Source organism: Hemicordylus capensis, chromosome 1, assembly GCF_027244095.1.
Source record: "Hemicordylus capensis ecotype Gifberg chromosome 1, rHemCap1.1.pri, whole genome shotgun sequence".
In the NCBI taxonomy this organism is placed as follows: Eukaryota; Metazoa; Chordata; class Lepidosauria; order Squamata; family Cordylidae; genus Hemicordylus; species Hemicordylus capensis.
In genome coordinates, this window is record NC_069657.1 from 432,220,109 (window position 1) to 432,240,505 (window position 20,397).

The 20,397-nt window shown below is 47.1% G+C and overlaps 1 protein-coding gene across 1 annotated transcript in view; it reads left to right on the forward strand.

The window, feature by feature from the left end:
- The window catches only part of PEX6 (peroxisomal biogenesis factor 6), a 38,126-nt gene that overhangs the window by 16,950 nt on the left and 779 nt on the right, over nt 1-20,397 (forward strand). Inside the window, exons 10-16 of the mRNA XM_053313402.1 lie at nt 471-603; nt 1,810-2,015; nt 2,098-2,159; nt 12,368-12,476; nt 15,240-15,356; nt 17,132-17,209; nt 17,980-18,119. Of these exons, the coding sequence (XP_053169377.1) occupies nt 471-603; nt 1,810-2,015; nt 2,098-2,159; nt 12,368-12,476; nt 15,240-15,356; nt 17,132-17,209; nt 17,980-18,119 (845 nt within the window). The remainder of the gene's footprint in view (nt 1-470; nt 604-1,809; nt 2,016-2,097; nt 2,160-12,367; nt 12,477-15,239; nt 15,357-17,131; nt 17,210-17,979; nt 18,120-20,397) is intronic.

The following is a 20,397-nucleotide window of genomic DNA, read 5'->3' on the forward strand; positions in this document are numbered from 1 at the left end:
AGCATGATGTCATGGGGCCAGGCAGATGATGATGTCAGGCCACCGAAGTCCCATTGCTCTTACTTCGATGCCCTCCCTGATCGAGGTCTAGTCCTACTAGAGCGTGCACATTCCAGTGCTACGTTCTTTCAGGAGTCGTATAGTGCAGCTGAATAGCCTCTGCCCTTGAATGGGCATTCTAGTGCATATTCAGGGTGAGGCTTCTCATTGTGCTGCAATGATTTGTTGCTACAGTGGGGCAGACCAGTGAGTGTTAGCAGCTTGGTGCCTTGGCAGTGGGGATGTATTCCTAGGACGTGCCCCCACCACAAAATGAGGGACACTTTTTTGAGGAGTACAGATGTTCATGCAACTCAGCACCCCAGCTGAGCTGTAGAATTTGGGGGTCCCACTCCAGTCAGCTTTTGAGAGTTGATCAAGGTTGCAAAAAATGATTTTGCATTTTTTTCTTCTTCTCCACTCTTTACCAGTTTCCCTGGTGGGGCAAGTGAGGAGGAGGAGCATGATTTCTGTGCTGCTGGCTTCCCCCTCCTAGCCGAAGATTTCAGTGCTGCATTGAATAAACTACATGATGCTCATTCACAGGCAGTAGGGGCCCCAAAGGTGAGGACCAAACAGTAATGGGTTTGACAGTACGTTCAGAGATTTAAATAGCTTGCTGCATCAGTTAAAGTGAAGACACTTCCCTCATTCCATCCTGTTTTGATGACTAAACTTTAATAAATGATGTAGATATGTCAGTAAAGAGATAACATTGTAATATTGCCTCTGGGACCTTTTTATAAATAAATTACTGTAACTTCCAAGCCACATTTCCAGTTAATCCAGGGTGTTCAGGGTATAGTACAATAATTTGAAAATCAGATCATACTTTTAAAAACAGCAAAACATAGTAAAGCAGGAGAAAGAGAGGCCAGTGTTCTACGTTTTGGGTGCTTGGTTAGAACATGTGCTTCTGCAGAAATAAACCTTTCCAATTGCTGATGAAAGCACAGAAGGAGGAGGACAAACCAGAACATTTTAAACAGGGGGTTGCAGAGAGAGGGTGCCATAATTTAAACAGCTCCATGTATTTTTGAACACCTTACTTAGGTGGAGGAGTAGAAAACCAAGCAGGGACCTGTTGATCTTAAGGCCTGTTGACCTGACAATGTTGACCTGTTAAGGCCTGTTGACCTGTTGATCTTAAGGTGAAAGGGAGAGAAAGAAGCACTTCTAAAGGAAAGCATAGCCCCATGCTATTAATGGCTCAATATGGATGATTCCATGCGAGTCCAACCTTAGGAGACCGCTGTGATGTTTGGGGGAGTGAGAGGATGGTGTGGCAAGAGCAAAAGCATTTAATGACTGGAGCACAGTGGAGGATTTGAGAGGAGTTGTAGTTCAGAGGTAGTAGGAGAGGAGAGCTGGTCTTGTGGTAGCAAGCATGACTTGTCCCCTTAGCTAAGCAGGGTCCGCCCCCTGGTTGCATATGAATGGGAGACTAGAAGTGTGAGTGCTGTAAGGTATTCCCCTCAGGGGATGTAGCCGCTCTGGGAAGAGCAGAAGGTTTCAAGTTCCCTCCCTGACTTCTTCAAGATAGGGCTGAGAGAGATTCCTGCCTGCAACCTTGGAGAAGTCACTGCCAGTCTGTGAAGACAATACTGAGCTAGATAGATCAATGGTCTGACTCAGTATATGGCAGCTTCCTATGTTCTAGGCATTTATGGGGCTGTGTTTTTCTGAGCACCAAATAAAGTGGTAACTGCACTTTGGGGACAGAATAAAGTTAGAGAGTCTCTAGCTTACAAGACTGTCCTCTTGTTGCAGATACCCTCTGTCTTCTGGCAAGATATTGGTGGGCTCCAGGACGTGAAGAAGGAAATCCTGGACACTATTCAGCTTCCCCTAGAACACCCAGAACTGCTGTCTTTAGGCCTTCGCCGCTCTGGCCTCCTGCTCTATGGACCTCCTGGAACAGGAAAGACGTTGCTAGCTAAAGCTGTAGCAACTGAGTGCACCATGACTTTCCTCAGGTGGGCACTTGTGGTAGAAGTTTTAAGTGAGTCTGGTGATGGAAACCTTCATATAACCAACTCTGCCTTTTCTCCTTTGCAGTGTGAAAGGCCCTGAACTCATCAACATGTACGTTGGGCAGAGTGAAGAGAATGTGCGTGAAGGTTAGTCCGGGGCCCCCCCTGATGTTTTCTTGGAGGGCTCAGCTGTGCGGGGAACGCTTTCTCCTTGTAGCCAGACCAAAGGAAAAGAATCATGCCTGCAAGTAATTCCCATATCTGAAAAGATGGGCAAGTATCTCAATTGACTGGTGGCTGGTTCAGAGATCTCTATGAACGGCATGATGCTGCTGCAGGGTTTGTCTTCATGGTCTGAATTTACTGTTTTAGGGCCCTTCTGTTGGCATTCCAGTCAGTCATGGTCCAGCTTCCTCTTGCCTTCATCTTGAGGGCCAAAGGACATTGCACTTGGGAGTGCAGCTGCTGTGAAGATGGCAACTGTGCGTTCAGCACCTCCTTCCCTCTCTGTAATGCCTAGCAGGACTTTGTTCATATCATGGCTTTTCTTTGTCCCTGCTTGGTCAGTGGTGAGGATATGCAGAACATAATGGTGTTGCACCTAAGATAAATTCTGCTAGATTTTGTAGAGAGTCTTTGGCAGAAGCTGCACTTCAGGTCAGCATCTAGTTTAGCTTTAAGTTCCCTCCAGTTTCAGACCTTCCTGCTCCCTGCCTCTTCTGCTTGCTCCCCTGATTGCCCCACTCCTTATAATTCAGCCATTCCTCAGATCAGACACCATTTTCTCTGTTGCTGTTTCAGAGGACCTGTCCCCCTCCAAGGCCAGCGTGGTGTAGTGGCTAGAGTGCTGGACTAGGACCGGAGAGACCTGAGTTCAAATCCCCATTCAGCCATGATACTAGCTGGGTGACTCTGGGCCAGTCTAGGGATGTGCACAAAACCAGTTCGCCCGGTTCGGTTCGAATTCGAACCGGGTTCGAACCAGGAGGGGGTGGTTTGGTTTTGGTTTTGTTCGAACCACCCCCTGGTTCGGTTCGAATTCGAACCAGTTCGGACACCCAAAAATTGGTAGGATGGTAGCTGGCACCCAGGGGTACCTGCCACCCAAAGCAATCGGACACTCGTACGATTTTTTATGAATTTTTGAAAATTATTTTTATTTTTTTCTCATAGGATATAATGGGACTCCAACCAGCCCATTATTCCTTATTGTGGAGCACCCTTGGGTGCCAACAACCATGCAAACCCCGAAGCAATCAGACACCCCTATGATTTTTTATGAATATTTGAAATACTTTTAATTATTTTTCTCATAGAGTATAATGGGACGAGAACCAGTCCATATCCCCTATTGTGGAGCACCTAGGGGCACAAAAGTGGGGTGGGTGGTAGACAGACAGGGGTGCCTACCACCCACAAAACCCCAAGGCAATTGGACACTCCTCTGATTATTGGTGAATTGTTAAAGTATTTTTGAATTCCTCATAGAGAATAATTAGGATTGCAGCAAATGTATAACTTCATGTTGGGGGGAAAGGGGTGTCGTAGAGTGGAGTGTGGTGGGTGGTAGTTCCTAGGGTGGGCAAGGAAGCTATCAGAATTATTTGAAAGGAATTGGGCAAAGGGATGATTTTTAAGTGATTTTTGAAGTTTACGCGACTTTAAGGTTTTTCTCCATAAAGAAGCATGGAGGTGTCAGCAAATGTATAGCTTCACGTTGGGGACAAAGGGGTGGCCTAGAGCAGTGTGGGGTTGGTGGTAGTGCCAGGTAGGGGCAAGGAAGCTACCTGAATTTTTTCAAAGGATTTGGGCAGAGGGCTGATTTTTGGTGAATTGTTGAAGTTTATGCATCTTTAAGGTTTTTCCTCATAAGGTATAATGGAGCTTTCAGCAGCCCCATAAGTGCACTTGGGGGGTGCTGGGGTGGCCCAGAGCGAGTGGTGGTGTAGTGCACATAGGGTGCCAACCACCCCCATGGGTTTCTAACCCATGGGGTACAGGGTTCTGTTGTTTCTGAGGTATTCTGAGTGTGGATTCTATGATAGCAACTTAGAGTGGATTCATGGTGTCTCATTGAAAATCTCATTTGCTATCATAGAATCTACACTCATAGAATCTACACTACCTGATGGCTGGTTCGGTTCGAATTCGAACCTTCGAACCACCCTGGTTCGAATTCGAACCGGTTCGCACATCCCTAGGCCAGTCACTTCTCTTTCAGCCTAACCTACTTCACAGGGTTGTTGTGAGGAGAAACCTAAGTATGTAGTACACCGCTCTGGGCTCCATGGAGGAAGAGCGGGATATAAATGTAAATAATAATAATAATAATAATAATAATAATAATAATAATAATAATAATAATAATTCACCCTTTCTCCTGAAACCTTACTTCAGCCCATCTCAACCTACTCTTCCTCCTTATCTATCATGTTTTATCCTTTTACTAAATGTTACAATTAGCTTACATTAGAGTTCTCAATAAACAACCAGCACGAAGAACATTTCTGCATGGCCATGTAATGTAGAAGTAAAACTATATAAGAAGTAAAATTAAAGAAGGGTTTACAACATTACAGAATTACAAAACCCACATGTTTAAATGAAGATTGGCACTCTTATTTTTAAAACTAAATAAATGGCAACTAAAAGTATGTCCTTTCTTTCTTCCCTCCCTTATTTATGTGCTCTCCCATTTATTTTGACAACTCAGTTTTTCCAAGTTTTAGGAAGCCATTCCTGAATAGAGGGAAATAATATAACCACCACCTTGCTGGGTCAGGCCCACGGCCTTCTCACTGTGGCCGGCCAAGTTCCTCTGGGCAACACCCAAGCAGGAGGTGAAGACATGCCCCCTCTTCTGCTGTTGCTCCCCTGCAACTGGTATTCAGAGGCCTCCTGTATCTGAACCTGGGGATGGCCTGGAGCCATTAGTGCTAGTAGCCATTGATGGACTTGTCCTCATGAACATTGGAACTGTTGAAAATACTGTTTGAAAACTATCAACCTTCTCTGATGCCTGGAGCCAAGTACATCTCTCATTGGGTTATCGTGTCCACCTGCTCCCAGGCAGGACTAATCAAAATTAGTTACTAGGCTTAAGAGCCCCAGACGGATAACCCCGCCCAGTTCTTTTAGTCCTGCAGTCGCTCCTAGGCAGAGATCGTTTGTATTGCTCTTGCAAATCTTGTTTGTCTCTTTCTTACTTCTTTGTGGTATTTCTCATTGTACTTGGACTTTTATTCTATTTCTTACTTAGTTTTTACTTAATTTTAAAACAGATAAATAACTTAAAACAACAACAACAACCACTTTCTTTCCTGCTCTTTTTGCTATCCTTCTCAACTGTCGTTTCTCTGTTTCCCTGCACAATGGAGCATCGCCAGGCATTTTAGTGTCCAGGGGAGGACAAATGGAGGGCTTCCCGTTCGCCTCTCAAGCGCTGGGCTCGCCCCCCGTATCGCCGCCATTAGTGGCGGCGCCATTAATGGCTGCATGAGAAGAGGAGGATTTGCTGAGGGACGCCATATCGGGTCCCTCAAGTGCTATGCGCATGGGCGCTGGATCGGGCCCATCACTGCTCACCCGCACAACGTGAACTGCGGCGAGAGCAAGGGGAGATGCAAGCCTGGATGGTGCTGGCCAGACCTCGGTCTCGTTCCCGCCCATTCCAGAGCTCAGAGAGCCGAGCTGTACCGCTTCTGCCACCGTGCCCTCTAGTGGCTCTACAACGGCTCCTGCAAATGGTGGCTCGACAATTTCGGCGGGAATCCTGGGAGCCGCCACTCTTCCAAGCCGCGTTTCTTCCACGGACCGTCAGGGAGCTGGCTCCACAGCAGAAAGACCAGTGAGATTCCTCCTTGTCGCGACTAGCCAGGGACCTCCAGTAAATGATCCCCCAGTAAATGTCCCTCAACCTATTCAGAATGTACCTCCTGAGGCCATTAGTCTCCCTTTGGATATGCCAACTACATGGCAGGACTGGATTAAAGAGACCTTTTCTGTGTCTCTTAGGGAGGTGGTTAAAAAGGGAAGAATTCTAAGAAAAGGTCCAGGGAACGTGTTTATACGTCCTCTTCTGAGGAGTCCACTTCTCAGGCCCCCAGAAAAGCAACACGCAAGAGAAGGCACACTAACGCTGAGAGGCGCAACCTGATTCCACTTCATGACGTGGTGGTTTTAGGCGGGGGGGGGGGGGTTTCGCTCTTCGGAGGGCTCTGGCGGGAAGTCACCGGATATTACACCTAGTAACCCCCTACCTCTGGCTCCCCCAAGTGAACCCATTCGCCCTGTCGGGCCGATATCCCCGACTCCTTCAAGAGCGGATGCGGTACCATTAGATATTCCAGATCCGGGGGTACCTGTTGTTATACCAAATCCTGTGGTTCCATCACCGATCTCTATTCCTAACCCGCAGCCGGAATTACCTTTAGACCCATTTGACAAAGAAGAGGGAGAATGGTCAGATGACCAGGACAATCCTGCATCCACAATATCTCAAAGATTATTTTCTCAAGTGGATTTGAATCCCCTCATGTCTAGGGCCATGAATGCATTAGACCTTCAAACACCTGTGGCCACTGAGGCAGTTCCACCTACTAAGGGCTCGCTGGTGTTTCCTAAACTGAAGAGTAAGGAGTTGCTGTTACCTCTCCCAGAACTCCTGGCTGATACGGTTAGGGAGGAGTGGCTACTCCCCTCCTCTAGTCGTAGATCATTGGCAGTGGCCAATAAGTACTACTCATTCCAACAAGAGGCTATGGACATGTTTAAAGTACCCTTAACAGATGCCCCGGTGGTTGCCCTTCTAAATGGGGCTTTACTACCGAAGGATGGGGAATCAGCCCTGAAAGATCAAAATGATAAAAAACTGGAAGCTTCTTTCAAAAGGGCTAATGAGGCCTCTTCTCTGGCCATTAGGGCCTCAGCGGCGGCCTCAATGTTGTCGCGGGTATCTATAGTTTGGTTAGATGACCTTATTCAGGACCCCCCTACAGATGTGTTTAATTTAAGGCACCAACTCATAAAGATTCAAAAGGCGCAAGCCTTTGTCTCTGATGCAACCCTAGATGCTATAAGATTTTCATCCAGGGCTTCCACAGCCACAGTCGTGGGACTCCGTAACTTGTGGCTAAAGCATTGACCTGTGGATGCGAATTCTAGGGCCAATTTGGCCTCTGTTCCCTTTGATGGGGTTAAACTCTTTGGGGAGGAGACCCTTAAAGAGGTGTTAGTAGAGTCTAAGGACAAACGTAAGACCATGCCTCTTCCATCCACCACACGTAAACAGGAACGTCCTCCTCCAAGAAGGACTTTTCAGTTCCAGTACCAGCCCTTTCGATCCTTCCAACTCTCCTTTCGAGGGAGAGACAGGGATTTGAGATTCCAGCGACCCCAATGGGGCAGACAGCAAGGCGCTAGGCCCTTCAACCAGGGCAGACAGGCCTTTGCCAATCAACCCAAGTCTCAAAAACAGCAATGACTCCCCAGCAGGGTCTCTGGGGGGCCGCCTGTCAGCCTTCTTTCAAAAATGGCAGGAAACAACTACGGACTTGTGGGTTCTGTCGACAGTGCAGTGGGGCTACAAGATAGAACTCGCATCCTTACCACCCAGCAGATTTCTACCAACCCCAAGGTCACGTTGACCTATCAAGCATGTTGGCCTTCTGGGCGCTATTCACCACTTAAAAGATATAGGGGCTATAGAATTGGTGCCTATCAATCAACAGGGACAGGGAATCTATTCCATAATCTTCACAGTTCCCAAAAAGGACAAATCCCTCAGAGCTGTTCTGGATCTGAAGTTTTTGAATCAGTGGGTTCCCAAACGCAGATTTCACATGGAATCCCTTTGCACTACAACAGAGGTGTTACAACATCTGGACCTCTTAGCTTCCATAGATCTAAAGGAAGCTTATTTACACATTCCCATAGATCCGGAAAGTCGTCATCTCCTGTGCTTCAAATACAGCAGAGTACATTATCAATACAAAGCACTGCTGTTTGGTCTCTCCTCAGCCCCAAGAATTTTCACCAAGGTGCTGGCACCTGTGATCGCACATCTAAGACTACAGGGAGTTCGTGTTTTTTGTTATCTTGACAACCTGCTTTTAAGGTTTCCCTCGGAACTGTCTGCCACAAGAGACCTTCATCTAACTCTTCGCACATTAGAACAACACGGATTCCTAGTAAACGTAGAAAAAAGTCACCTGCAACCTTCCACCAGGATGCAACATCTGGGCGTCCTAATAGACACACGAAGGGACTGTCTCTTCTTACCAGAAGACCGGATCAAGACCCTCAGGGAAGAGATATGGGAAGTGCTGGTCAAGCCAAGCTCTTGTCGTTGGCACGTCTCCTCGGCCTAATGGTGGCCACATTGGACGCAGTACCGTGGGCCAGATTTCATCTGTGACCGCTACAATGGTTTCTTCTAACATTCAGGGAACCCCATTTCGAAGAAAGTCAACATAACCATCCTCGTTCCCCAGGACATACTAATGTCCCTGCGGTGGTGGCTCCTGGATTCCAACACTCAAAGAGGCAAGGAGTTCCTCGACCCGGCCTGGATTCTGATCACGACCGATGCCAGTAAGACCGGCTGGGGGGCACATTGTCCACAGAACAGCCCAAGGCCGGTGGTCACAAGCCGAGAGTGTACACAGCATCAGTTGGTTGGAGCTGAGGGCCATCCGTCTTGCCTTGTTGGCATTCCAGGACCTGATCACCGGTTCCCACGTGTTGATAAGAATAGACAACACGACGGCGAAGGCCCACATAAACAGACGGGGGGGGGGCCAGGTCTCAATCTCTTCAGGCGGAAGCATCACTGATACTGGATTGGGCGGAGGTTCACCTGGCCTCACTCATAGCCCACCATGTACAAGGGGATCTCAACTCGATAGCAGACTGGCTGAGTCGAGAGCAGCTCCTACCCGGGGAGTGGGCACTCAACAGGAGAGTCTTTTGGATGATCACACAATGCTTCGGCACCCCAAGAGTCGACCTGTTTGCCTCAGCACTGAACGCACAGCTCACCAGATTCTTCGCCCGCTTCCCCTGCCCACAAGCAGAAGGGACAGATGCCCTAGCAGTGAGATGGCCTCGGGAACTGCTGTATGCCTTCCCACCAACTCTGCTCTTGGCCCGCTTTCTTCACAGAGTGCGTTTGCTCAAGGCTCAGGTCATCCTAGTAGCTCCTTACTGGCCCAGGAGACCATGGTTTGCGGAGTTACATCACTTGGCCATACAGGAACCGTGGTTCCTCCCGGTGTCAACAGACCTTCTACTTCAAGGTCCCATAGAACATCACGATCCAGTCTGGTTTCAACTAGCCGCCTGGAGACTGAGCGGGGAATTTTAAGTAAGTTTGGCTATTCGAGAAGTGTTCTAACCACCATGTTATCTTCCACAAGGGAGTCCACCAAGCGTATATATCAGTATACATGGAGAGCATTTCTTCGATGGTCAGCAAGGCATTCCATACCTCAGGGGACAGCGTCCATTAAAGATCTCCTGGCATTTTTACAAGATGGCTTAGACAAAGGACTCAAGGCTAATACCTTAAAAAGACAAGCTGCTTCCCTAGCAGGTGTGATAGCAGGTCTATCCAAATCCAAGGTTGTTAACCACCCTCATTTAAAAAGATTCCTGAGGGGAGCCACCCTGCTGTCACCTATGGTGGTTCACCGTTTTCCATCTTGGAGTCTCCACACTGTTCTTAAGGCACTTCAGAATCATCCGTTCGAGCCGATAGGAACCATTCCCTTAAGGCTTTTATTGTACAAGACGGCATTCTTAATAGCTGTTACATCTGCAAGAAGAATCTCTGAATTGCATGCTTTGTCGGCTCATAAAAATTTATGCATTTTCTCTGCTGACTCCGTGCGTCTCATTCCTAGCCCGTTCATCAGGCCGAAGGTGTCCTCAGCATTCCACCACTCACAAGATGTCATACTTCCATTGTTCTGTCCTAGGCCAACTCACCCAACAGAACAAAAATGGCATAAACTAGACGTACGCAGATGTTTGAAGAGATACCTGAGACGCACTGAGAGCTTCAGGAAGACGGAGAGTCTATTTGTTAGTTTTTTACCAGCTTCCATGGGAAGCCAAGTGTCTTCGCAGATTATTGCTAGATGGATACGGGCTTGTATTTCACTAGCCTATGAGTCTCTACACCTTCCAGCACCAGAACACATTCTGGCTCACTCTACTAGGGCAGTGTCCACATCTGCGGCCTTGTCAACCAACGCGCCAGTGCATGAAATATGCAGGGCCGCGACTTGGAAGGCTCCGTCAACATTTACGAAGCACTATAAAATTGATCTATATGCGTCTTCTCAAGCTGCATTTGGACGCAGAGTGCTTCAACAGGTTCTTCCTCCAGAGTAGGCACGGACACTCCCTCCCAGAGAGTTTTGGACAGGGCTTTGGTATGTCCCAGTGAGAGATGTCCTCGGCTCCAGGCATCAGAGAACGGAGCATTGGTTTCACTTACCGTGAAGGCTCCTTCTTGATGCTGGAGCCGAGGACATCTCGGCCTTCCCAGGCGGTGTCCTGGCCTACTCCACGGGAAACTTGAGCATATTACAAGAGCACAGCTAATAGTTCCGGAGGTTTCTGGGGTTCCTCTATCTTCTTTGTGTTTTTTATATATATATATATATATATATATATATATATATATATATATATATATATATATATGTGTGTGTGTGTGTATGTATATGTGTGTGTGTGTGTGTGTGTGTGTGTGTGTGTGTGTGTGTTTTAATGCTGGTTGTGTTTTAATGCTGGTTGTATACTACTTACTTCCGTGCTATTTGCACATTTGGCCTAAAAGAACTGGGCGGGGTTATCCGTGCGGGGCTCTTAAGCCTAGTAACTAATTTTGATTAGTCCTGCCTGGGAGCACATGGACACGATAACCCAATGAGAGATGTCCTCGGCTCCAGCATCAAGAAGGAGCCTTCACGGTAAGTGAAACCAATGCTCCGTTTCAGTGACAGTTAAGGTTTAGTATTAAGTATCTGCAGCGGTCGACGAAAAACTGAAGGAGTGAGGTAAACTGTCAGATAGCGGGAGTCGGGTTTCCTGCTCTTTTTTCCTAATAAGGTGAAGCTTTAGAAGTTTCCGGATGATGGCTCTGCACAGGTGCAAATCCCATGTGCGATGCATAGAAACCACGTAGAAGAATTAACCATACAATTCAAAAAGATAATTGTTGTGTAAAAATAACTCTCACACTTGGTCATCAACTTAATTGTGCAAACCTTATCTTTCCCCACCTTTAAAAAACAAACATATTTTAGGACAAATCCACCACATGTAGAAAATCTGATTTATTACAATACCTATGTGGTGATTTTTGTATACATTGTTGAACCTATAAAGAGTACTTTTGTTGTGGACCATGAGAGAGCTGCTGGTACCAAAGAGGCCTGGGGGGCATATACTTTTCCCTCCTACTCCCAAATTGGGAGTCCTGCTGTGCAAATATCTGAGAGACCAGTCACGTCCTCAGAACCTGTAATTCTGATTTCAAGAGAGGGGGAGAAGATGAAGAGAGAAGGCAAGGGAATGAATGCCCAATTAGCAGAATGGGCTGCAGTGACAAGTCATTGCATTGCAGTGCTGTGCTGACTTTCTCTCTCTTCAGCTGTTTCTCAGACTCTCCTTTTTACTTGGAGAAATAGTCTTGTCTTGTGTCACTCCGTTATCCAGATACTCCCCGTGTAATCAGTTGTGTGTCTCATCTCATTTGCCTTGCTGTGGCTGACAGCTTGTACAGGTGGCTCCATTCTCGCCTGCAGGTGCAAATACAGACAGCGCGAATAACGAAATCTTCCCCCTATGGGTTAGGTTCCTACACTCCAAAAAGGGCTAAAAACAGAGGGGGAGGGAGCAAGAGAAATAAAGTACTTTACCTTGCTCTCCAGATCTCCAGCAATGCCCTACACCACCCCCGGAAGCCCCCAATTTTCACAAAAAAATTGCGGGCATTTAAAAAAAAAATTTGAGAGAGAGCCACAAAATGGCTCTGCACTATAAAATGGCAGCTGTCAATGACATCGGAAGTCATTTCCGGCCACTCAAAACTGTGAATAGGCAAAGTTTAGCTTAATTTTATACTGCGGATAAAGAAACCAGGTCTCTAAGACCCACCTGCGGATATGCAAAACAACGGTTGTTGAAACCATGGATAATGAGGGCCACCTGTCTCTTTATTGGCTTCCCTACCTGGGCAGATGACTCTAGAGTACATTTCCTCTGTAGCTGCTTCTCATGCTATGCATGCTGCTTGCCTTAGCATCAGTTTGCAAGACACAGACTGTGTCTGTCTGTCTCCTCAGTGTTTACCAGAGCCAGGGCCGCTGCTCCCTGCATTATCTTCTTTGATGAGCTCGATGCTTTGGCCCCCAATCGTGGGCGGAGTGGAGATTCTGGGGGCGTTATGGACAGGTGAGTGCTCTTTGTACTCTGCTGCAGCTCCCCCTTCTTGCTGTGAGTGGCTCAGTGCTGAAGTTTGTCTCTCCTTTACTTTTTAAGGTGGCCTCCTTCTTCTCCCTTTCTTCATGCAGGGTTTCAAATGTTCCTTTTGCCATGCTTGATGTAGTGCTCCCTGCAGGGGGAAAGTAGCTGCAGACATCTATGCAGTTCCTATGTTCCTATACAAATTGGACCCCACTGTGAACACTGATCAGACATTGATCAGACATTGATCATTCCCAGGTTTCATGGGGCAAAGGTCTCCTTCCATTCTTTAAACTTAGCCCTGGTGAGCCTGGTTTTTCAGTACCCAGGCTTAGTTCTAGGAGCAGGTGAAGAGTAATAAGACATTTAAATCTATTTTATTTAAAATATTTTATATCCTGCCCTTCTGCCAAGTCTAAACTTCCAAGGTGGCCACCAACAATGATATAAGGACCTACAACAATAAAAATGTGATAAATAAAACAAGAAATACAGACCAAAAGCAAGCAGATTCAGCTACCAAAACAACCAAACCCAACCCTCCACAAACTTAGTACCATTAAGTGTCACAAAAGCTTGGGTGACCAATTATTTTGGACACCTGGAAATTAACACTGGAGGCACCTCATGACTGTATCTGCGGAGGGAATTGTGGGTGTCACAGCAGAAAAGATCCTCTCTGAAGGGCGGAGCACCTGGAGAAAAGTCTTAGCACAAGATTTGAATGTACAGGCAAGGTTCCTATGGGAGCAGGTGATATCCCAGGCCCAAACTATTAAGGGCAGGGCTGCACAACTTCGACTGTCCTGCAGATGCTGAGCTAGAACTCCCATAATCCCCGACTGTTGGCCACTGTGGCTGGGGATGATGGGATCTGTAGTCCAAAAACAGCTGTAGGGCTGAAGTTGTGCTGTCCTGATATAGGGCTTAAAGGTCAAATCCAGCACTTTGAATTGGGCCTGGAGACAGACATGAAGTTCAGGAGTTCTCAGACTTGGGAGCCCGGATGATGTTGGACGACAACCAGGCCCGACCAGGATGGTAGCACCGGGCCCTGCGTTTGGAGGGGCCCTGCGTTTGGAGGGGCCCCGCTGTGTTAGCGAGCGGCGGCAGCCTCGCAGACCGCCCGCACGCTCGGCTCCTGGCAGTGGCACATGTGGCGGCTGCCCGCCGCCACCATGTGTGTTTGTTTGGGGGAGGGGGGTAAGCAAGCCCCACTCCCCTGCGCCTGGTGCAGGGGGCATGGCCTTGCTCTGAAATGGGGCCGCATGCTCCATTTCAGAGCAAATACCGGCAGCGCTGCATACGCTACGCTGCCCTGCCCCCTGCTGCGTCTGATGTCAGGCGCAGGGGCAGGCCCCTTCGCCTTGCACCCCCCCAAGGGACGGCACTGACTACAACCCCATCATCTCCAGCCACAATGGCATGCTGTTGTGGCTGGGGATGATGGGAGTTGTAATCCATCATAATCTGGGCACCCAAGTTTGAGAACTCCTGTTAAGCAATGCAAGATGTGATCAAACCTCCAGATCCCAGTTAACAGTACAACCATTTTCTGAACCAGTTAAAATTTCCAAACAGCTTTTGCTTTCACAGGCAGAGACAGCCCCATGTATAATGCGTGCTATAGGACAGCAGTATCTTGAAACTGCTTCTTTTGCATGAGCACTACAGAGAAGGTATGGGATTGGCCTGTGGCTCAGTGGAAGAGTATCTGCCTTGCACGCAGAAGGCCCCAGGTTCAATCCCTGGCATCTCAAGGTAGGGTTGGGGAAGAACTGTCTGAGACCAAATCTGCTGCTGGTCAGGACAGTACTGACCTACGGTAGATGGATCAATGATCTGACTCTGTGTAAGGCAGCTTCCTATGATTCTTTCCCTGTAGCAACTGCCTGGTACCTAATGCCGAGAAGGGTCTTGGAGGTACTCCAGAGCCTCTCAGTGCACCTCCAAGTGCCAACAACCACAAAACAATGTGACCTTTTGACCTTTTTCTTTCTTTCTTTTTTTACAACCTTGTGAAGCTGAATAAGACTGATGTAGCTTGAGGGAGAGAATATGGGCATGGCGAGGCAATGAACTGCTCATGCACAGAGGATCTTCAACCTCCTCAAGATTGCTTTTTGTATCTTATGAGAGGATAAAAAAAATGGTGTAGCCAGAAACATGATTTTATACCTATATGTGTTTTTCTGGAAAATATGGGACTTTTATCAGTTTTTAGCTTTCTGTTAATAACTTTGAATTTAAAACTTTTAAAGATTTGTGATTTTTAAGCCCTCGATCAGGACCGCCTGGTCTTTTAACTTGTTTAACTTTATTAATCTTTTAATAAATAGGTTGCATTTATTTTGTTGAGGTTGTGTGCCACCCCCGGGCAGTAGTGTGCTGGAGGGGCATGATATAAATATTTTAAGTAAATAAAATATGATGCTCCCAGCTATGAAAAAAGAGCCTGGATCTTTGTTGCCGAATCTGCCCGGTGGGGTTATTTCATGTCACTCTGCTTGTGTGCTCCCCTGGCCCCGCTGTGCCTCTCTCTTAAGGCAACAGCAGTTTCTCTCAATAGTGTACAGCCTCCAGTACAGTGAGACTTCTGAGCTCAGCTAGGAATTCTGGGCACTGGTCATACATCCGCAAATAACTGGTCTAGCTAGGCATGTACCATCTGGATTTATTAGTCGGCTTGCCCACTGTGTGCACTGGGATTTATGAGCACTTTTGAGTGCATGTTTCTGTTTCCCTTGCTAGAGTGGTCTCTCAGCTACTAGCAGAGCTGGATGGGCTTCATTCTTCCCGAGAGGTGTTTGTTATTGGAGCTACAAACAGACCTGACCTTCTGGATCCAGCGCTGCTCCGGCCAGGCAGGTATGATTCTCGCTGTTCTGAGTTTGCTTCTGCATGCAACTGCAGTTACCTTCCTGGGTGAAGAACAGCTATTGAAGAGATACTGTTTGAGGGACATGAACTAAGCTTGTCCTGTTGTGACTGGCTTCATGTTTAAAATGAACCAAGCCTTTATGCCCCGTGCAAGGCAAAGTTGGGTTAGACATACAGTATGGGTTGCATCCAAAGTTGATTTTATGCAGATGGAAAACACCTGTGGGTGGGTGTAGATGGGCATTTTTGCTTTCCTCCTTTTCCTCAACAGTTCCCCATGCCATCCTGTTCCCAAGGCTTCCCTAATCCTTAGGAGTGCATTTACAAAGGTTTCTGTGGGCATGTGGAACAGGAAAGTTCTTTGCAGGAATTTCTACACATAACTCCATTACTATACAATCCAGCATCTTCATACTCCCCCTCATTTATTACATTTTTGTAACTTGTTTGCTTGATTCTTGCCTACCTTTTTAAGTTGTACATTTAGGATAGGATCTCTGCCTTCTTGATTCTGGGTGTGTGTGTAGAAGTATAGCAGAACATGTCACCTGCCCCAAGTAAGGTTTTGAAGTACTGCCACATGAGAAACAGGGTTGATTATGGGTGCTTCCATGCCTCTTTGTTGATGGATGCATTTTTTAATCTTTTAAAAACTCTGAGCCACTTTCAGAGCCCTCAGGTCTGCTAATACGATGTAAAATGCTTTGAGAACTTTTTTTTGCTGAAGAGCGGTATATTACTGTTCATGATAATATAAATATTGGAAATAAAATTGTCATACAGAGCAAGAAAGAGAGGTTAGGTTCCCCAGCTCTACTGGAATAGCGAAGATATTTTTCTTGGCCTGTAGAGAGAATACTGGAAGAGATCAAGGGTGGACTTACATAGGAAGCTGCCATATACCAAGTCAGACCATTGGTCCATCTAGCTCAGTATTGTCTACCCAGACTGGCAGCAGCTTCTCCAAGGTTGCAGGCAGAAATCTCTCTCAGCCCTATCTTGGAGATGCTGCCAGGGAGGGAACCTAGATCCTCTTCCCAGAGGGGCTCCATCCCTTAAGGGGAATATCTTCCAGTGCTCACACATCAAGTCTCCCATTCATATACCACCAGGGTGGACCCGCTTAGCTAAACGGACAAGTCACGCTTGCTACCACAAGACCAGCTCTGCTCTCCTGGAGACTTGGCTGCAGTTCACTTGATTCTCTTGTTTGCCCAGATATTGAGTCAAGATAACATTCAGCTCAGGCTACTCCACTTGGTTTGTACCAGTGAATTAAAGCACCGTTGCCAAATAATAGAAATCTACAACACTAGTAGTAGTAGTAGGAGAGCTGGTTTTGTGGTAGCAAGCATGGACTGTCCCCTTTGCTAAGCAGGGTCTGCCATGGTTTGCATATGGATGGGAGATTACATGAGTGAACACTGTAAGATATTCCCCTTAGGGGATGGGGCTGCTCTGGGAAGAGCATCTGCCTGCTTACTTGCAGTAGGTTCCAAGCTCCTTCCCTGGCATCTCCAAGATGGACTTGAGGGAAACTCCTGCCTGCAACCTTGAAGAAGCCGCTGCCAGTCTGTGTAGGCAATTCTGAGCTAGACGGACAAAAGGTCTGTCTCGGTATTAGGCTGCTTCCTAGGTTCCTATGTAATCATCGCTTCTCAGAGTTTCATGAGGTTGGTTGCGTTTTCTGGATACTGGGACAGTTCTTTGCCTATGCTGGGTACCTGGAACCTGTTTGAGAAAGTTATTCTGTTCTGCCACAGATTTGATAAGTTGGTCTATGTGGGTGTGAATGAAGATCGAGACTCTCAGCTGCGAGTATTAAGTACCATCACCAGAAAGTGAGTGCCTGACTCCCTGCCTGCCGCAAAATAAATTGTGATGTCCGAAGGAAGACCCCACCTTGCGACTGGGCTGTCCGCCCTGCTGGTGAAAAGGAATCTGAGGAGTAAACAGTCCCACTGCAGGCGTGCCTATCCTGTGTCTGTCCCATTGCAATTCAGTCTGCCTGCATCAAAGATAACTGTGTTGTACTGCAGTTCTATAGCAGACAGTTGCATAGCTAATTAATGTCTGATTTTTACACTATCATCTGCCCCATCTCAAAGTTCAGCTCAGGTTTCAATCTAAGGACAGAAACCTGAGCTAAACTTTGCGTTGGGGCAGATGATTTCAGTCTATTTGGGGAAATAATCCTGTTGATTGGAGTTGATAACAGCCCTTTGGCAGTGGCATCTCCTTTTACTCCTTCCTTCCAGAGGAGTCATTTTGTGCTATGAAGTTGCTGTGAAGTGAGCTTAGAAAACTCTGGAAGTTAAGAGAGGGGTGGGATTTATAAATCATTTCCCCAGGCTGCTGAATTGCCTGTGACTTTGCCCAGAAGGAGAAATCATGCACGACTTGGGGTTTCTGTACACATTACTTTGAGAGAGAATAAATTGACTGATTATCCTCATTTAGTTAGTGTTTTGGCTGTATAGGGCAGAGAGCATGCACACCTCCGAACCTGTGAGCTAAGATTCCTCCTGCCCCCAAGTCTCTGGAGGGAGGGTTATAACCTAGTGACAGTCTTCCTGTGGTACTAGCTCTTGGACATATCCTTTCTTGGCAGATTTAAGCTGGACCCTTCAGTGAGTCTCCTTGGTGTCCTTGACAAATGTCCTGTACAGCTAACAGGAGCAGACTTGTATGCCCTCTGCTCAGATGCCATGATGTGTGCTATCAAAAGGAAAGTGGAGTGGATAGAAGAAGGTAAGGAGCCAGTATGGCCTGGCTATCAGCCAAAATACAAAAATCTGGAATGAAAAATAGCAGACAGTTAAAGGCCGTGATGAACGATGGAAGGAACATGGAAAGCACAAATTAAACCCTGTTGAATTACCTTCAAAGAAACAATAGCCAAAGATCTCCCATGTTGAGTTGTTTGAGAGAATGGCAAAAATCTTAGTGTCTTAAATCAAGGTTTTAAAACTTGGGCCCCCAGATGTTGGACTACAACCCCCATTATCCAATTGGCCAAAGGCCATTGTGACCAGGGGTGATGGGAGTTGTACCACAGCTACTGCTGCAGCAACATCTGAGGACCCAGGTTTGAGAACTTCTGCCTTAAATCAACCTGATTGAACTCTCATGAGAATAAGCAACGCTAATAACGGAGTGCCTGAGAGAGACTAGATCAGTGATTCTCAAACTTGGGTCCTCAGGTGTTATTGCACTTCCCATAATCCCCAACCAAAGGCCACTGAGGCTGGGGATTATGGGAGTTGAAGTCCAATAACACCTGAGGACCCAAGTTTGAGAATCCCTGGACTAGATGAACTGTAGTAATAGGATTTGGGGGAATGTGTAACAGAGGCACTTCAGCCGTTAATAAGGTGATCATAGAAAGGAAGCACTCTTTTAAGATTTTTCTCCCTTTGGGTTCCCCATTTGGGGATGAATAATTAATATTGAAATATTCTTCCTTGTCTGAAGCAGCATTTCAGTCTGAGGTGGAGTACATCCCTCAGAGGGCCAAACTAGACGATAGGCCTATCATGTGATTTTTCAAATGTAAATAGCAGGCATGTGGGGCCCTTGATCTGGATCAGGGCTGTGAGGAGGAGGAAGGGGACTTCAACTTTCTTTTCCTCTTCCCCCATGGTCCTGATCCATTTGCCCTCCCCTCTCATGGCTTTTTGCCCAGTGTAAAAAGTTCCCATTGGAACCACTGGGAGCTCCCCCTGTGTCAAATAGCAGCTGAAATGGGGAATGATCTGAATTGTGAGGAGGCAAAGGCCCCCCCCGCCATGCTACGGTCCCAACCTAAATTAGGGCCCTGAATGGCTGTTTTACATTTGAAAAATCAAGCACGTAGGCCCTAATCATGTGATTGGAGCCATATCGGAGTAGAGAGCTGATCTTGTGGTGGAGAGCATGAATTCTCCCCTTTGATAAGCAGGGCTCAACTTGGTTTGCATTTGGATGGGTGACTACATGTGAGCACTGTCTGCTGTAAGATATTCCCCTTAGGCGATGAGGCCGTAGCTCAATGGGAGAGGATCTCCTTGCATGCAGATAGTCCTGGGTTCAATCTCTGGCATCGCCAGGTAGGGCTGGGAAAGATCCCTGCCTGAGACCCTGGAGAGCTGATGCCAGTCAGTGTAGATGGACCTAGATGAACCAATGGCATAAGGCAGCTTCCTATGTTCCAAAGCATTCTGTGCTACTGCTGCTGGAGCCTAAGCAACTGTAAAAACATAAGAACAGCCCTGCTGGATCAGGCCCAAGGCTCATCTAATCCAGCATCCTGTTTCACACAGTGGCCAACCAGATGCTACTGGAAGCCACGGGCAGGAGTTGAGGGCATGCCCTCTCTCCTGCTGTTACTCCCCTGCAACTGGTACTCAGAGGCATCCTGCCTCTGAGGCTGGAGGTGGCCTATAGCCCTCCGACTAGTAGCCATTGATAGACCTCTCCTCCATGAAGTTATCCAAGCCCCTCTTAAAGCCATCCAGGTTGTTGGCTGTCACCACATCTTGGGGCAGAGAATTCCACAAGTTGATGATGCGTTGTGTGAAAAAGTACTTCCGTTTGCTGGTCCTAAGTTTTCCGGCAATCAATTTCCTGGGATGACCCCTGGTCCTAGTCTTATGTGACAGGGAGAAGAATTTCTCTCTCTCCACTTTCTCCACACCATGCATGATTTTATAGACCTCTATCATGTCTCCTTACAGTCATCTTTTTTCTAAACTAAAAAGCCCCAGATGTTGTAGCCTTGCCTCCAAAGGAAGGTGCTCTAGGCTCCTGATCACTGTATCTTTTGGTCTGAGTAAGGGTGTCCTTGTAGTGTTCTTTAGAGAGTAGCTGGAGTTACTTAAGGGCCTAACTGGTCCACCTGGATTGTGCCAGAACACCCCTTGCCCTTTCAAGGGGCAGCATTTATGCACAGAGTAGGGGAACCGGAGATGTGAGCAGTTGGCACATATGGGTCACAGGTTGTTGCTGTTGTAATTCTGTTTTGGTGCGTAAAAGGAACTGTGGAAATGAG